Genomic DNA, 19,063 nt, shown 5'->3' with positions numbered 1-19,063 from the left:
CTGCTGTATTCAATACACCGATAGTGCATGCATCTGTGGCTTGTCTTCACCAGACGGGCTTTGAGTTGTTCAATGGGCTCTTGGTCGCTTGTTCAGACTGTTTACCGACAATGGCCAGTGTAGGGCTGAAACATTCGAGATCCTTCTAGCAGTTTCCGTGGCTATGTTGACTGGGCAAGGGGTGCATGAGTGAGGACTCAGATCTGATGGCATCGCCGGTGCCCGGGCCATGCAGGAAATTTGTCCCAGGAAACAGGTGATGCATCGGTATACTTCAAATACTTCTAGAAAGGTGTCAGAATGAAGGTAAATCGGGTGCAAATCAAGCACTGTAAAAAAATATTGGGGCTGCTGCCAGCTAGCTGTTGTTATCATTACTGTGCAGGAAGTGCTAATTTTATTACTTCACTGCTCGCTAAAACTGGCTGGAAATGTACAATGGCAATACTATACATGTACCACGTGATGTGAGAATTCGCCGTCGGCGAACCCCATAGAAAGGGTATCAGGAGTTGCACACTCTTCGGAGCTTACAACAGTTACTACTCTTGATTACGCTAATAGTGCGGTGTGCGCAGTTGGAGTTGCGTAGCACTGTCCTAACCCCGCAGTCAGAGCTGTGTACCCGACCCAGGGGCAACGGAATGTACTTTCGAGTGGTACGGTCAACAATCTAAGGTTTACTCCAGGTGGAGGGGTGGGGGCTCTGCTAAAATTTTTGAAAATTTAGAGCCCAAATCAGGGCATTATATTTCTATCGATTCGCGGGGGTAACTGGGGCAAATGGTGGTACGGTCAATGCCGTAGTTACCGTAGCGTGGCCGACGCCCCATGCATGTAGCGGCAGATTGGCGCCTTACACACAGCAGTGGTATAGCCGGACAAGGCATGCAAGCGGCAATCCATACTGCACATGCAGATTCTACGGATGTCAGCACCGTGTAGTCTGTCTGCATGCAGAGTACTGAGTAGTGCGGCTCAATCGCGGTCGTGCATGTCCATGCGTCCAGTCTGTGCCTCGAGCCACAGGCATCCAGTCAATCATCTATGCCTGCACTTGGCGTCACATGCACCCAGTTGCTCGCCCATGTCTGCATTGGAGTCACATGTATCCAGTAGCTCGGTTATGCATGTGCCTCGAGTCACATGCAGGCGGGCGAGATGAACAGACAACTTCAACACATCGGTGTATAGCGACACTCTTCCACGGGATGACAACGCGGATAGAAGAACTAAACCTCGTCATCCATGATCACCACTAACATGAACCACACAACACCACCTGCTGCTCAGACCAGAATGAGACTGGATTTCATCTTGCTGGTCAGTCACGTCGTGGCAGGCAGCAGCTTCATTTCATTGTTGTGTCGTGTTCCAGGAAAATCAGCTGCTCAACACGGAAGCAGTCACGGACGGACGACACCAGCTTCGCCAGGCCAGCTCTCAGCTCTGCCTCGCCGAGTGGCACTGGACCGAAGTGAGCCGACTGTAGGAATTTGTAGACCTTGACGAAGTCCTCCTCGCCCAGCACCTGAATGCAATCACTGCACATGTACACGAAATCATGAGCATACATGCACACACAGAAACGCACATACACACACATGCACACACACACACACACACACACACACACACACACACGCACACACACAAACACACACACATGTGCGCGGGACACACAGACGTGGGCACACGGATGCATCAATGTGCATGCGCACATCCATATGTGCATACGTGTCCAAGCCAAGAATAGTCAAATACGTCCCCACACGTGCATTACGTGCGCTATCTCCTTTCTATGGGCCAGATGTACGGCACGCTGCTGTGGACGCTACAGGAATTCGAACGCACATACTGGCATGCGCCCGCCCATGACCACATACTAAAAAGGGTAGGTAGTGCTGTATTTCCCCAAATATACATGTAAGTCACACCTTTTTACACTAAACTAAAAGGGCAAAGAAAGGGGTGAGACCTACAATCGAGTGTGACATCCTACCCACATGACTATATTGAAACAACATGGTTCAAACCTGAAAGTTCGATTTATAATCGAGTGTGACTGATAATCGGGGAAATGCGGTACTTCAAACTAAACATGGCGGATGGCTTACGCTCTCAGCTGCTGAATCTTCTGCTGTGGGTCGGAAATGGACAACGAATCCAGGTCGTGAAACGTACGCTGCGATGCCGACATACTCTGCAGTTCATCTGTGTGTGTGTCCGTGCGTGCGTGCATGTGTGTACATGTACACATATACATACGCACACATACGTATGTACACACACACACACACGCACGCACACATAAAAAAACATACAGGTACATAAATTAACCAACATCCATAGGCAAACATATCGTAACAAATACAAACCTATCCGAAGTACACAAGAGTAACCGTGTGCTTAGTGACCTCTGTGACAAGACACCACAAGGGTCTGAGCTGGTCAAGGTACATTGTTACTTACCATCAGCATGCATGGTTAGCTCAAGGGCGTTGTTCATGTAATCGACCAATGCAGCCATGTCGTCACGCCCATCGTCCTCTTCTTCCTCGCCATCACTGCCACCGCCACCACCACCACCGACGCGGCCATTACCGCCAGTGATTTCGTCTTCAATGCTGTCCGCGTCGGAACCCGCCGCAGCCATGATGGGCTTGCCTGAAATCTATACCAAAGAACAATACGGCAGAGCAAAGAACACACAGGCGTCGGAAGGTACTCATATTCCACACTTCGGTGCGGCCATGAAGAGGCGGGGCTCTCGGCTCCCCTGTGAAATTGTTTGGAAATTTAGGTCCAAATAGCCCGCATTGTATTGCTCCCAAAATCACAAGATTGAATTATTGGTGCGACTCCTGTCACACCTGTTCTGACGCCCCTGGACCAGCAGTGCTGAGCACAGAACCGGCTGCAACCATCCTTAGAAGATTTCATTGCAGTATACTGTAGTACATAACCGGAGCAGCAGTAGCAACAGCAGCAACCGGAGCAGCAGCAGTAGTGCATGCCACACCCGTCACCTCCACCAGTATCATGGTGTCCGCTTGCACTAAGACTCTCTAAGGACTAAGGAATGCCATTTCGATTATGGAGGTCACCGGTACTCTGAGGTATTTGCAACAGCAATTACCAATTTGATGCAATTACACTTCCTAATGTATTCGGTACGAGAAGCCTATTTCATACCTCGCCATCCGAATCAGACTCGAAATCAGCTTCCTGTAGGAAAGAAGAGAAGAGCCGGGTACACACACAGTCATCAGGGGTCAAACACGATAAGGAGTTTGAAATTTGGTCCGGCAGATTATACAAAACTAGGAGAGGCATAACACTGTTCACCATGGAGAGAAGTAGGCTCCAAGCGGCCCAAATATTTCGAACTCCAAGTGGAGGTTTGGGCCTGAATTTGACCCAAACCGGGCTTTCAGAAATCCGGCAAAAGCAGAGGCGCAGTGAGGAACTACGCCACCACTACCGTGACGACAGTAGTGTAGCGTGCCATGATGCACGTGCCTGTGCCTGTGCTATGAAACAAGCAATCTCCTTCAACAGAGATCTGTTGCACTCCGCGTCCACGACAAAACAAGCACAAGAAGCCCTCAAACCCAGACAACCAGCAAGCCTTCAGACCACGCTCATCTCACACTGAGGGTTAAGCATCTCTAGAGTTAGATTTTCTATGGGTTTCTGAGTGTTTTAATGCTTAAACGCGTCTCTAATGTTAGAGTTTCTTGGACTTTTAAGGGGTTAATGGTCTCTAGTGTTAGAATTTTAAACACAGCCGTGATGAGAAGCAGTATCCGCCGTTGCCCAAGGTAGTAGTATGCTTACTCACCCGTGTGTACAGCTCATCAGCCTCGTCTGGATCTTCCGGTATATCTACACACAACCACCAGCGAGAGGAACACAAGCAGACATGCAGGATCTGCGGCAATGTGTGTGTGTGTGTGGGGGGGGGGGGGGGATGGTGGTATCAATCAAGCATGGGTACGCTCTCCACCAGCACAAGCCCATGTGTCATGAACATCCCTTGCACACAATGAGTGTTGGCTAGATCAACATAGTGCACTCACATTTCTCTCCTGCTCCCCCCCCCCCCCCCGCCCCTGCCCCACCCGCCCACCACCATTAACCCCCCCCCCCCCCGTCCCTGCCCCACCCGCCCACCACCATTACCCACCCCCACCCGCCCAAAACACACATTTCTACATACCTCACTTACAATGAGTATTGGCTGGATCAACATAGTGCGCTGACACTTCTCCCCCACCCTGCCCCACACTCACCATGACTACCCCCCCCCCCCACCCGAAATACACATGTTTGCATCCCTAACTCACAATGGGTGCTGGTCGGATCAACATAGTGCGGCGATGCTCCACCTCTTCCCCTCGGACTCGACACTGCCTGCGCTAACTGCATGCCGGCAGAGGAAATCCCCTCAACGGTGACATCATCGAGGGTCAAATCTGAGAAGGTGATGTCGCCCGGATCTTGCCCGCCTTTGCCGTCGAATCGGAGCTTGGAACTCTCAGCATGCGCAGCCGGTTTGGACGAGTCCTGGAAGAGGGATTTCTTCACGGATGGGTCCTGCGCCCGGTCGGGAGTTCGTGATTGCGAGGGTCTAGGGGACGGCGAACCTCCGACGGGCATTTCATCATAGTCATGCTGACTGAGAAACTGACGCTCGCCGCTGCTGCTGTTGCCGGATGCCGAGAGAGCTTTCTTGCCCGCCGGGGCATTCGGATGATGGCGGTTCCTGGGTGATTGTGGTGGAGAGACTGGACACATTGCATCACTGTCATCATCGTCGTCGTCGGGAGCTGGGTGAGTGATCGAGAAGAGGGTGCCGCTCTCGCAGATATCTGGATTCTCGGCAACCCAGGGCGGTGGCCGCTTGACATTGTTCTAGAAAACGACACACGACAGCAACAGAAACAATAGCTAGCCAGTTGTCTAAGGTCCTCAGTCTGCATAGAGTGCTCTATGACCAGTTGACATAGCCAGTAATACAATGATCACACAGCCATGACGTAACCAAGTCCTTTTCCGCCGTTACTCAGAAACAAACAATAGCTACAGGACCGTCGGAAGCAGTTTTTGATTGGTCCGGTAGTTTCAGTGCCTTTCATACTTTATGTATGTTATGGCGGGTACACATGACCTCCATGGTAGTAAACATGTCTTGGTGGGTAAAATGTTGTTCTAGTGATAACCTGACCAACCGGACCGGTTCCGGCGGCCCTAGGGTAGATAGAGATTGCAGTGCTGACGACCTTCCATATTTTTTCCGTATTTGCACGGCAAATCACTCCTTCGTCCGCACTACGGAATTAGAGCAAAAAGGTGCGGAAAACCGAAGAGGATCGATGAGCTGCAGCTGTACATGTAGAAGCATGGCAAGCGCAAGCTGAGCGGTGGATACCCCTGTGGCAATTTGAGTGGATGTCGTGCTTCGACTACAGTGTACATGCAGCAATACTATCATGTTAACGTGATTAATGTTTGCATTATGCAACATTCTAATATTACTTCAAGTAGTACGTCATGAACATCAGGCAGTCTATAGTATGCCGCGTGACTGTACTATGATCTTCATCTCACCTGTCTTCGGTTCTCGGCGTAAGTCCTCTTCTGCTCAGTGTAGTACTTTCTACCCTCTACCCTGTCATGTACACCGCCATCCATGGATAGTTGTCACATAGTAGTCACAGCACACACACGCGCATGCATGCACATACACACATGCACGCACGCACGCACGAACGCACACACACACACACACACACACACACACACACACACACAGATGGTCAGCAGGGCCTTTTGTACATGTGCTTAGAGCTTTTTGAATGATGAAAAGGCTGGAAGATATATATCCGTCAACGGGATATATGCGGATCTGAATAAGCTGGAGACCAGAAAATGCCAACAAATTACTACAATGCATTCAAACTAACTGGCAATTTGAAGTGCTGGTAGCCTGCCGATGTGCGCGCATGTGTGTATGTATGTGTGTGTGTGTGTGGGGGGGGGGGTGAGAAGATATGAGCACGCAAGCCAGAAACTATAGACATAACAGAGTGGTGTGAGGAGAATGAGAAATGAGCAGCAGCTACACAACTTACTTCAGTCTGCCGGCTTCCTGGTCGGCTTTGAGGCGTTTCCTCTGCTGCAGTTGCTCCCTGGACACCGCACGAACACACACACACGCATACAAACAGTCGGTGAGAGAAGCAAAACACATGCATGTACATACCGATACAAGAGACACAAACAGACCGACAGACAGACAGTAGGACACATGTATAAGTCTAGCCTGTTTGTTCTTCTGTACCGGACAGCACACGTAGAAGACCATTTTAGCCTGTAGGAAAGGGTGAAGAAGATAGTGGGCCCAGAGAGATAAAGGAACTGTTTTTAAAGCTCTAGTCGCACTCTGCGCCACTTTGCAATGCTGGCCATCAGAATTTAGCCTGTAATATGCACACACACACGCACACGCACACACACACACACACACACACACGCACACACACACACGCACGTACGCACACACACACACACACGCCCGTGCACGCACACACACACACACACACACACACACACACACACACACACACACACACATACACGTACACACATACACACGTACAGCCACATTACACACCTGGGGGTCATAACCTTGGCAGGGAGCTTTTCAACTTTCTTCTTCTTAGGCGTCTTGTTAGCGCCACTGCTTGGTTTTGCTGGGGATGCCGCCGCTTTTGCACTGCTCCTTGGTGAGCGAGACACATCATCCTTCTGGAGAGGTTTGCTCTTTGCAGATCCTGGTGTCTTTGCCTTACCGCTGCTGGATGCAGTCTGAGGAATTCATGTTTAGAATCACCGCCGCATACACGTGTACACACGAGCAAGCATGCATGCACACAATGGCACACACAATGGCACACACAGACACACACAGACACACACATGCACGCACACACACACACACACATGCACGCACACACACGACACACACACACACACGCACAGAGTTTGATTTCACCAGTCTGAAGTCCAAATGAACCGTTGTGTTTCAAACCAAGCCAAACGGCATCCAATGCTGGTTACACAACAATGGCAATACTTTCAATCTTCCAGATGCATTTGTCATCGGCGAGAAACAAGCTAAAACTTGCTCATATTCCCTAAACCCTACCTTCCCAGCTGATACTGGTGCTCGTTTCTTTCCCTTTGTTGTCGGCGAGCCATTGCTTGCAGCCGCCACAGCAGAGGGTGGCGATATTGCGGAGCGCTCCCTGTCTCCAGCGGAATCTCCCACTGGGTCGTCGTGTGTGGCCTCCGCTTTGGACTCCACTTCCTGGCGCCTCTGCTTGCGGCTGTGCGAGTATCCGGAGCTGCAGGGGAAGCATTGTTATAGATATGCACGCACACAAACATATACGCACGCACGTAAGCACGCACCCACACCCACACACACGAACACACAAATACACAAATACATGCACATACGCATACAACGTAAGGGTTAATGTCCATAGGTGGTTATTTCCCATAAGTGGTCATTCCCACCCAGGTGGTCATTCCCCGTAAGTGATCATTTCCCATAGACGTTCATTCTCTCTAGGTGGTCATTCCCCATAGGTGCTCAATCTCCATACGTGGTCATTCCCCATAGGTGGGCATTCCCCATAATTATTATGTGGTCATTCCCCATAGATGGCCATTCTCCTTAGGTGGTCATTCTCCATAGGTGGTCATTCTCCATAGGTGGTCATTCCCCACATGTGGTCATTCCCCATAGGTGGTCATTCCCAATAGGTGGTCATTCCCCATAGGTGATCATTCCCCATGGGTGGTCATTCCCCATAGGTTGTTACCTCTCATAGGTGGTCATTCCCCATAGGTGATCATTCTCCATAGGTGGTCATTCCCCAAAGGTGGTCATTCTCCATAGGTGGTCATTCCCCATAGGTGGTCATTCCCCATAGGTGATCATTCCCCATAGGTCCCACCTTCCAACCCGGCAAATATTTAGATTTTGATAAAAACGATTCAAAGCCTCTCAATTATTTTGTAATACTTGAAGTACAGATATAAGAATAATAATAAAAGTTATACTTTCACACAAAACAAGCTCGGTGCAGCACCAATCACAGCAGGGGAACCCGACCCTCCACCACCGCCAGCTCACGAAGCCCCCCATAGGTGGTCATTCTCCATAGGTGGTCATTCCCTATAGGTGGTCATTCCCCATAGGTGGTCACTCTCTATAGGTGGTTATTGCTACACACAGGTGTTGCGTTGTAGAGAGGGGCTGCTGGAGAAAGTGTTGCATATCAGACCACTCACAGTGCTTGTACTATTTCGGACGTGTCCTTCTCGGCCGCAGTTTGTTGGTCTAGGATCTGCTCCTTCAAGTTCTGAGCACAAACAGCAAAGTAGAGCAGTGAATGTTTTACTGCCATGTTAGAAGAGCATACAGGCATACACACATGTACACACACACACACACACACACACACCCACACACATTCCCACACACGCGTATGCCTGCACACACTGACACACACACACCTCTCATAACCGCTCACCCAGACCAATTCTTACTATTAAATTAAGATTTATTCTACAGGATATAGGACCTGTCACAGTAGCCTTGAAGGTGCACAGCTGAATTTTTCTTCTTCCTGTTTTGGAGAGGGGTATTTTTACTGTGGGGCCCTGAACTGAGTGAGAAGTGTGTGTTATCGCTTACCGAGACATGCTTGACGATGTAGCGATGGCGCAGAAGAGTCAACGCAGACGCTCGCTTCGCCGTGTCTTTCTCCATCATCCTGTCACAGGCAGAGAGCATGGGAATACACATAGGACAGAAGAATACCAGTCATCACTCTCATGCATACGGATAAATATCACCCTTATTTATCAGACCGTAACCATGGTCTAAGACGCTGCGGTGTGATTCATACAGTGTACCCCTAAATAATTTGTACCCTTGGGCTCATCAGAGAGTGAATGTGGTAGTACACTGTACATTGAAAAGCGGCATGCCATGCCACTTTTCAATGTACAGTGCCATGATGTCGGTTGATAGTTTCCACGTTTCCCAAACTAAAACAGTTACTGTGTGTGGCCTAATCGGAAATGGGCAAAAGATTGATCTATTTGATTGATAATTGTTGTAAGAACAAGTACGCAGGGAACACCTCTGTTCATACCAGTCTGAGTGCTACCAGGCAGAACCTCTTCACACATACAACAGAGAAGAGAGGAACATAGTACAACTCCTACCACCCCCCTTCCCCCCCCCCTGCCCCTGCCCCTACACATACTTCGAAGTACATGTACCAAGATGCCCAGCCAGTTCCTAGATCAAAAAAACCCGGTCGAAGTCCTATTGTTACAACCAACCCTTTTTCAGACCTTTTGTCTAGCACCCCCTGCAACCTTGCGAGCATAATAATGAGCATTTAGTATTATTATTGTACTCATTAGTGAGGGTGTTGAGATAGCTCTGCAATCAGTGCCAATCACACATACAATGTATGGAGCAAAAAGAAAACTTACATGTTGAAGATGTCACAGAGATCGGGACTGTAGGTACGAGGCAGTGTAGGTGCATCCTCATACACTATCTTCTTCATCAACGCTAGGAGATTCTGCGTGGTGAAATGGCGGCAGAGAGGGGGGGGGGGAGAGAGAGAGAGAGAGAGAGACACAGAGAGGCAGAGAGAGAGAGAGATAGATGTAGAGAAAAGCGACAGCAAAGATTCCATCTCTTTACACATCCAAAGACCACGGCATTGAGCAGCCATGACGTGCAGGATCTGTTATGCATTACAAAATAACTACTATAAAACCACGAGGAAACAGAGAGCAGAGGGGTGTAAAAAGGTGATCTGGAAACGGGGGAGATGGAGAGAGAGAGACACACACACACACACACACACACACACACACACACACACACACACACACACACACACACACACACACACACACCATTGGACCATTGGACGCACATCGCCGAAGGCGATTATAGCGATGCTACAGCAGAAGCCATAGCAGCTTGTGCTGGGATTGCACCATTCAACAACTTGCAAGGCTGAAGAATTGACCGCCACTATTCAGCCTGGTCTACACCACACAGCTATGAAGTGGCTTTTCTGGCCAGTGAATCCCTACTTTTTGGTGGAAAAGCCACACACACACACACACACATACACACACGCACACACATGCACAGATAGAGAAACAGACAGAGAGACATACAGACAAAGTGAGAGAGACAGACTAACTGACAGCGAGAAAGAGAGGGTGTAAGTGAGAGAGAGAGAGGGACAAGGGGAATGGTAAGATGACGAGGTGTTGCACGTGTGCACTGCAGCTTACCCCGGCCTGGAAGGTCACACTCAGTGCGCACATCTCATACAGAACACATCCCACTGACCTGTACACACACAAATCAATAGTAGAACAAACATAGACACATACACTGTAGGATCACTACCTTTGTCCATTCGACTATTTCCCATTGGCAAGGTACGTTTGGGCCGGGTTTAAATCTGGCGTTGGAGAATTTATTTTTCATTGCTATCTATCAGGGTTGGCCTCATTTTCTCTGTGCTGCGCTGATGAGTCCACAAAGGACGAAACAGTTCTGTCCGCAGATTGACTATTACCGATGCATAGGTTTACAGAGGTAGACTAGAGCACCCAGCACAGAACGAGCCGCGATAGTCAAGGGCAGACAACGTCCAAGATCATTCTGCAAGACCGTTCTGCATTCCTTGATGATATTTTTCGGTCATGTATATTCACTATACCCTTAGTTGTTTATCACAAGGTCTGCCTCACTAATACTAGTCATCGCATTAATACATATTCTATGGTCAAAGGGTTTATCGGGTGTTAGCGGCCGTCGTGAGTTCCCTTCGGGAACGGACACGATAATTTACTTTTTTATTTTATTTTATGGTCAAAGTGAAATCCAAAGGAAATCCAAAGGAAATTCAAAGGAAATCCAAAGGAAATTCAAAGGAAATCCGAGGGAAATTCAAAGGAAATTCAAAGGAAATTTAAAGGAAATTCAAAGGAAATCCAAAGGAAATTCAAAGGAAATTCAAAGGAACGGGCAATCACGATCATGGCTCTAGCACGGGATGTCCTTTCGAGGACCACTGGCTGTCTCCTTGTCTGGTTCTGGACCTGCTCCGTTATTGGGTACAAGGAAAGGTGTTCCATCGGTCGAAGCTAGTGTAAATGAGCGGACTGATCATGATCGCAATTTCTAACCTCCTACCTTCTCCCTCTCACAATGCCTAGTCAAACACACGCACCACAAGAAATGGTGTTTTGGAGACTACTTCAAGAGGTACATAACTGTTTATATTTTTACATTGTTATGAAGAGAAAGGACCAAGGAACTACAAGTTACGCTCTTTGTATAAATTAATCCTTGGCTCTCCATCCGAGTACATTGTTATGACTGCACAATTTGTTTTATTCATTGCCATTTTCACGTTTTCTATCTCCACCTCGACGATTGCTCACACAATAGCCGAGGTTCTGTTTTTAGATTATGACCGTTATGCTGCAGCAGCTCCAAAAGACCCGGCCGGGCATCTTCCAGTGTAAGAAAACAAGGCAGCACCCAGCTCAACTACAGTGCAGTGCCCAGTGATGTGTGCAGACAGTGGAACACTAGCCAGCAGCGCTTGTGCTGGTTAAAACGAATCCCGCCTTAGCTAAGGTTCTGAGCAGAGAAATCCGACCTTGTGAATAAAGCAGCGGCGCGCTCAAGTGAGCAGCTTGTTGTGTGTGTGGTGCTAGGACCGCATAGCCCTCGGCGCCATTATGTTCATGAAGTTGGATTTCTCTGGCCAGGTCGGTAGATGCACAACATGCCATGTGTCTATTGATGAAAGCATGACCTACCAGATATCAGACTTCGAGTTATATCCCTGGTGTTGCACCACTTCTGGACTCATGTAGTTAGGTGTGCCGGTGAATGTCGATGCCATGTCCGTGGTGCGCTCCAGAAGACGTGTGATGCCGAAATCGCCTGATCAAGGACACACGAGCACACAGAAGTACACAGACACACACGCACACACGCGCGCGCGCGTTTCCATGCCACACACATGGATATTAACAGGCTCCCTGAACCCCCTAACAAGAGTACATAGTTACTTGAAGTACATATGAATACAAAGAGACTATCACACTATAGCTAAATCCATCCCAGTACGGGAATGCAGTCAGCCCTCAAGGATAGCTAATACGTGCCATAATGGTCACTCCAACCACACAGCCAACATCTTATAGAGAGATGCATACACATAACTGCATTTACGACAAAGAACAGGTACGGGTTTACCGGGTGTTAGCGGCCGTCGTGAGTTTACAGGTAAGGAAACAACAGTTTCAAAAAGATCCCAACCGGCATAATTGTAAACGGCTCCCCCATGCTCTCACCTAGCTTGATCACGTTGTTTCGCAGAAAGATGTTACTACGGAAAAAGCAAGAACAGCAGCAGGGAAAGCAAACAGCACATTTAGTAGGCAGTACACCGACAATTCATACTGTCTGGATTCTTGATGAACACACACGGCTCATCGTTGTTCTCCTCGAATGGATTGTTACTAGAGTCAGAATGCCCCAGAAGGATTTAGGAACTGGCTCCCAAAGACAGTGAAAGGGGAAAGTGTGTGTGCAACTGACCTCGCCTTGATGTCTCGGTGTAGTAGTTTCCTGCAGACGATGAACACATACATGCACATGCACACACAAATACATACACACATACACACAAAATGCCGAGTGAGCAAGCAAGACGACCATACTACTCTTCGCATGGAATCACAAGTGAAAGCGCATGCGCAAGCATACATGCTAGAATAATGAAAAACCAGAATGATTGTACAGCGCACATATCCAGACTTTAGTACACAAGTAAGTGTATGACATCATTAGGGAGGTTTAGTTCCCACGTAACGGAAACGCGTACGTGGGTGATCCGCGTAAAGTGGATGAAGGGCACCCACGTTGCAATGTTGTGTTTAGTCACACGGAACAAACAAAAGCATGAAGCGAAAGGCCCAAACCTGGTCAAAGACGAAGCTACCCGGGCCTAAGAAGCTCATCCAGTATTTTGATTTCGTACTTCGGAAACTTCTTCAGCTGAGCACCCTCACAGCTTGCACAATGCACTCAATTCTGATTTTCATCCACGTTCTGGCGGAACGTGGGAGAGCCTCCATACACGGTATGTCGTGAATCAGAAAACGTCTGTACGTGGGTCACTGAGTATCACGTGGTACACACACATAAAGCACCCACGGATTACGTGGGACTAAACCTCCCTACTGTTGCCCCTGTAAACACTGCTGCCCCTGTAAACACTGTGGCCCCAGTAAACACCGTTGCCCCTGTAAACACCGTTGCCCCTGTAAACACTGTTGCCCCTGTAAACACGGTTGCCCCTGTAAACACGGTTGCCCCTGTAAACACTGTTGCCCCTGTAAACACGGTTGCCCCTGTAAACACTGTGGCCCCTGTAAACACCGTTGCCCCTGTAAACACCGTTGCCCCTGTAAACACTGTTGCCCCTGTAAACACGATTGCCCCTGTAAACACTGTTGCCCCTGTAAACACTGTGGCCCCTGTAAACACTGTTGCCCCTGTAAACACGGTTGCCCCTGTAAACACTGTGGCCCCTGTAAACACCGTTGCCCCTGTAAACACCGTTGCCCCTGTAAACACTGTTGCCCCTGTAAACACGATTGCCCCTGTAAACACTGTTGCCCCTGTAAACACTGTGGCCCCTGTAAACACTGTTGCCCCTGTAAACACGGTTGCCCCTGTAAACACTGTGGCCCCTGTAAACACCGTTGCCCCTGTAAACACCGTTGCCCCTGTAAACACCGTTGCCAGTTCTAACACAGTCACTCATCAGCCAACACGCAGTACACCTTTACCTCTTTTATTGAGAGTCTAGCCATAATGATAGACGAAAAGGCAGGAATGCCTGCGTACCGTATTGCCCCGAATATAAGTCGAACATCTTTACACTAAACCTCAGGGCCAACAAAGGCCGGGGAGCGACTTACAATCAAGCATGACTAACTACTGAAGTGAATATATCGAAACGATAATGACATGGACCTGGAATGGGAGTACTACTTACTATCGAGTGTGACTTGCAATCGGGGAAATACGGTACTTGGTGAAGTAAAATAAAAATAAACAAACAAACAAACGCACTCACCTGTCATGCATGTACTTGATGGCCATTAGCAGCTGTACGAAGTAGGTGACAACGAGCTTCTCTTCGAAGCGCTTGCCTTCCTTGCGCACACGCTTGACCAGCATGTTAAGGTCTCCATTCTGCAAAGACAATAATACCACATTCACCAAATATTCACCTGAGCAAAAACTCACTATCGTATTTTCCGGAGTTTGTTTGTTCGTGTATCTTATTCGAATTCGCAAAACCAAATGAGCACAACTGCTCAATGACAAGGCAGCGAATATGTTATTGTGTTACAGGGAAGGAGAGCTGGTGAGAAAATAATGAGAAAGAAGAGAGAATGGTAGATATCTCAATGAAGAGCAAAGTGTACAAGCCGCACTGAAGTATAAGCCACACCCAGATATTTGTCACGAAGTAGAGACATCTACCCCATAATATTATATCACCATTCATTTGACGATCGTAGTATAAGCGGCACTGACTTTGTTTGGGTGAATTACAAGTTCTTAAAGTGCGGCTTATACTCTGGAAGACATGACACATTCGTATCTGTTGGTACTGTTGAGTTTTTGTTCTCACGTGAAGACCACTTGATAGGCTTAGGGTTGGTGGGGTGTGCGGTGCCGGATGGAGGAGCGCGGAGAACCGACGGTTCAGTGTGGGGAGTGTCTCCTAGCAAGTGTTGCCGTAATTGTGATGCTCAGCAGAAGCTCTTCCCGTTTGGGTGCGGCGTGGCCAGGGACTGGCAGTTGTATGCAATTATGCAAGGCAAGGCAAGGTGTGTGTGTGTGTGTGTGTGTTTGTGTGTGTGTGTGCTTGCGTGTGTGTGGGGGGGGGGGGGGGAGGGCACATCCAGTGCATTTGCAGATTTGCGTGCTTCTCTTGCGACGGGCGTATATATGGTGTGTGTCTGCAGGTACATGTGATCGGAGGCTTCCAAAAGTGAAAACGCAATTGGCGGTGGTACTACTTACATCGCAATACTCCGTGACAATGCAGAACATTTCACCTTGCACAAAGCTGCTGTGATATTTGACAATGTTGGGATGACTCAGCTGCAGTTCATAGGAATGCATACAAAGATAGGAGGACAATATAACGTATGCAGTTTCATACCATGCAAGACATTTTTTGATGCCCACAATACTGCCGATCTTCATGGTGTTCGGAACCCCCAACCCCCCAACGTGAGACTAGGCTAATATCTTCAAGGTCAACTTGTAAGTGCGTGTGTGTGTGTGTGTGTGTGTGTGTGTGTGTGAGAGAGACAGATCTCAGTCTCCCACGCGCTGCCTCCACCCTATTCACTAGATCCCCGATCTTTGCTGGCTATGTGTTTTGGGCAACATTACCTACGCAGGCCAAGACCAGCACGTCGATGGATAATTTTGTTGCTAAATTCTCTGCTCAATTACAGGTTTCATGTATATCCTGCTGGTTTGTCTCCTCCTTTGCCTTCTTTGCCTCTTATTTGTATTCTTTTATCTGTTTTACTGCTGTGGTTGGCTTTCACCCTTGTCTCAGTTGTATTGGCCGTCATCATGATGTGCCATGAGATAATGATATAAATACAAAAAAAAAAATACAGATACAAAGGGAAAGAGAGGGTGAGAGAGAGGGGGGGGGGGGAGGGAGGGAGAGGTTGAGAGAGAGATAGAGAGGGGTAGAGGGAGAGGCATACAGACAGAGAAGCCGTGAGAGCAAGAGGGAGGGAATGTGAGAGAAGGGGAGAAAGCGTCATTGAAATGGTATGTATTGTGGCTGTGCGCTGAATCAGTAGACACCGCAAATGAACATTACCTTAGAGAGTAGTTTGGCCTCTCTCACGGCATCCAGTCCATTATCTGGCAGCTTATCACCAATGAAGATCTCCTTCAACACCTTCCTGCGAGCCAAGGAAGACGCAGGCACAACGGAAGTCATGATCATAATTTGTTCGAGCCATTCAGTCACTAACACTATCGGGTACCAGGTGAGGCCACCAACATGTTTCTATTACAGAGAAACACATCACCCCGCTGACTAGGGTAATGCAGGAACGTGCCTCATTCCAAAGAGTGGGTTGTGTGAACCTGTTCGGGGTCCCGGGACTCCGTTGTCCTATTGAGGTCATGTGAATGATGTTATGGTGGCGAGTCAGCGGAATCGCTTACGGGCGCTACGTAAACATCGCGAGTCAGCATAACGCCTATTGGCGCTTTGTATATGTGAGTGAGCAAATTTGCTTGAGCTAGTGCACTGACTTTTGGAAAGCTGTCCACTGCTGATGTAATCGCAGAACCTCCATGACTACTTGACCCCTGCGGAGTGTGGTGCCCTCTTCCGTTTGTTCTGCTGTCTTCTTCTGCACCACCCCATCCCCTTTTCCCCATTTACGATGCCTCAGATTGCAACGCTAACGCCGAGACCTCTGGTCATTCGAGTTGCTCTCAGAGTTTTAGTTTTATTCCAAGCAATACATGGCTGGGGTAGCCAATGACCACTTTGCATGGCGATTGCAAGGTTTGTATAGCCAAGCATGGCCAGCAAGGAAAAGAGTAAGAAGTTACTGTAAAGGGGGAAATTTTCGCGGCGTTTTTAATTCGCGTTTTCAGAATCCGGACAGGTTTGCGAGGTTTTAATTTCGCGATTGCAGAATGGCATTCTTGCTAAACCTTTCATGGATCTCCTTTTCGCGCTGTCTAAATTTCGCGATTTCCACGCGGTCGCGAATTTCGTAGAAATTAGACCATGGCAATAATTTCACGGTTTACAGTACATTTCTCCCAGTATTAAAGGCTGCGTTCATAGTAAAAACATGAAATAGAACACCACACTCACAGGCTGTCGTCACTATTCTTGTCCGACTTGATATCTTTGACCATATAGGCAACGCCAAAGCTACCCTGCCCCAGCCTCTGCAGTAGCTGATACTGACGGCCTAGGATGCGGGGACGACGGCTGGTGCCCGGACTGGACGATGAGTTGGAGTCTTGTCGTGGCAGTGGGCTGGAGTCTCCCATTGTGGAAATTCAGGTCCAGTATACCTTCATACATATAACACATATTATAACACATATACGCATGCACGTGCACACACATACACATGCACGCATGCACATGTACACACATGCACACACACACACATACACACACACACACACACACACACACACACACACACACACACACACACACACACACACACACACACACACACAAATGCACAACAAACTCTTACAGCCCAACGTACAGAGCGGTGTACACTGAGAACACCATCACCAATCACTGAGCAAGCTTGAGTGTGCGTGTGTGTGTGTGTGCGCGCGCGCGCGTGCGTGTGTTTATCGGCCTTGCAAGCCGTTGAATGGTGCAATCCCAGCACAAGCTGCTATGGCTTCTGCGTAGCATCGCTATCATCGCCTCCGGCGATGGGCGTCAAAAGGCCAAAGGTGTGTGTGTGTGTGTGTATGTGTGTGTGCATGTGCGTGCGTGTGTGTCACCGTGTGTGTCTGTGGTAATGTTCAGAGGTGGGGGTAGTCTCAGTGAAATGCCAGCCGACCATACCTCACAGGCAGTACTGGTTGAGCCAAGAGTCAAGACACAGCCAGTGTTGCTCGACCGAGCGTTACCAGTTGTACCGATCGCTAACGTAGATAACAGGCAACGCTATCGACTGCAAGAGAAATCCTGAATATTGTGGTCCTCGCATATACGGACATTTAGCGAGCGGAGCGGACGATTCTGAAATAATTGTAGACATCCAAAATCCAGAAATTTGCGCTTCCCAAGACTCACGGCCAGCGTCAAAAAGCTGCGCCCCTCGACTGGACAGTTGCCTGAATGGGGTGTCCACTAACAATACACCACGCACACGAGAGAGAGGAAAGCGTGCGACCCTCCACTGCACCGCTGCGTCTCGAAATAGTCACAGAAGTACAATTGAGTGAGCTGCCAACACGGTGTGGTCATCTAACAGAGAATTATCAGATTCTATCCACAAAAAGCGTTTATCTCGCACGCCAGCTTTCGAAAAACGTGTGGTGTTTGTCGAGCGCGAGAGCTAGCCTAGAGCTAGCTAGCTGTGTCACGTCAGTAAAGACAGACACAGTGTCTGCATGTAGCCAGTCTGTCAGTGTCACCCGGGGCCGTGAAGCCTGAAGGAGTACAATTATTACTGGTATCTGTGCAGTCGGCAAAGACAAGTACAGTATCTATTTCAACACTGACTGATGATTCGTAGATTCTACTCCTGAGCCACGGTGTAGCACGGGGCCAGGGGCCACCCACATGATCTGCGTGTCCTGTTCTTTTTTGTGAACCGACATTCGTGACACCGCGCGCCGACTAAAAACATCCGCGAGCAGAGTAGTCATGGCTACCAAAAACGTGTGCCTACGTACCCGTACCCGTGTCACTATGATGCACGTGATGACGCAAGGGTGGCCGCTGAATTCATCAGTCTTCTGGCAGCAAAGAAGTCCGAGCAGTATTGACTATTGTCACGTCATGGCCTATGTTCGATGTAAGTAATACTACAATCATGTACCGGTAGTTGTCTTTCTCGCTACTTACACTGTACATGATAATTATTGTACATGTAGGTCTCATATTATGTGTCTCCGAGGCTGCAGGAAGCTGCTCGGACGTCCCGTAGGCGTAGTTGAGGCTGGTGCTTCGTCTGCTGCACTGGCTGTGGCGATCGGAGGCCCAAGGTCCGGTCTGAATTTCCGGTTCATGGATTTTACTGATATTTTTTTGAGGAGGTTTGCTTATTTATGCTCTTGCCTCTTGTGTGCTCCGTGTACGGC

The 19,063-nt window shown here is 48.7% G+C and overlaps 1 protein-coding gene across 1 annotated transcript; it reads right to left on the bottom strand.

Moving 5' to 3' along the window:
* Positions 1-268: 268 nt before the first annotated feature.
* Positions 269-18,269, bottom strand: LOC135811339 (uncharacterized). Its single transcript, XM_065324566.1, has 22 exons — positions 17,820-18,269; positions 17,094-17,299; positions 16,074-16,158; positions 15,248-15,328; positions 14,289-14,407; positions 12,743-12,772; positions 12,496-12,530; positions 11,956-12,082; positions 10,411-10,468; positions 9,586-9,677; positions 8,774-8,852; positions 8,368-8,438; positions 7,214-7,412; positions 6,680-6,873; positions 6,138-6,194; positions 5,614-5,674; positions 4,350-4,917; positions 3,845-3,888; positions 3,196-3,228; positions 2,473-2,674; positions 2,118-2,214; positions 269-1,544 (listed from the first exon to the last, which is right to left on the bottom strand). The coding sequence occupies exons 2-22, from the start codon at positions 17,273-17,275 to the stop codon at positions 1,352-1,354; spliced, it is 2,607 nt and encodes an 868-aa protein (XP_065180638.1). The 5' UTR covers positions 17,276-17,299; positions 17,820-18,269; the 3' UTR covers positions 269-1,351.
* Positions 18,270-19,063: the final 794 nt, after the last annotated feature.

Source organism: Sycon ciliatum, chromosome 3, assembly GCF_964019385.1.
Source record: "Sycon ciliatum chromosome 3, ocSycCili1.1, whole genome shotgun sequence".
In the NCBI taxonomy this organism is placed as follows: Eukaryota; Metazoa; Porifera; class Calcarea; order Leucosolenida; family Sycettidae; genus Sycon; species Sycon ciliatum.
Note: the sequence above shows the minus strand (reverse complement) of the source record. Positions and strands in the feature narration are given on the sequence as shown.

Excerpts from the sequence above, each read along its gene's own strand:
- LOC135811339 (XM_065324566.1), bottom strand. The coding sequence starts at position 17,275 with ATGGGAGACTCCAGCCCACTGCCACGACAAGACTCCAACTCATCGTCC. Across the intron at positions 16,159-17,093 it reads AAGAATAGTGACGACAGCCT|GAAGGTGTTGAAGGAGATCT; the intron begins GTGAGTGTGGTG and ends CTTGGCTCGCAG. Across the intron at positions 6,195-6,679 it reads GCCAAGGTTATGACCCCCAG|GGAGCAACTGCAGCAGAGGA; the intron begins GTGTGTAATGTG and ends TGCGGTGTCCAG.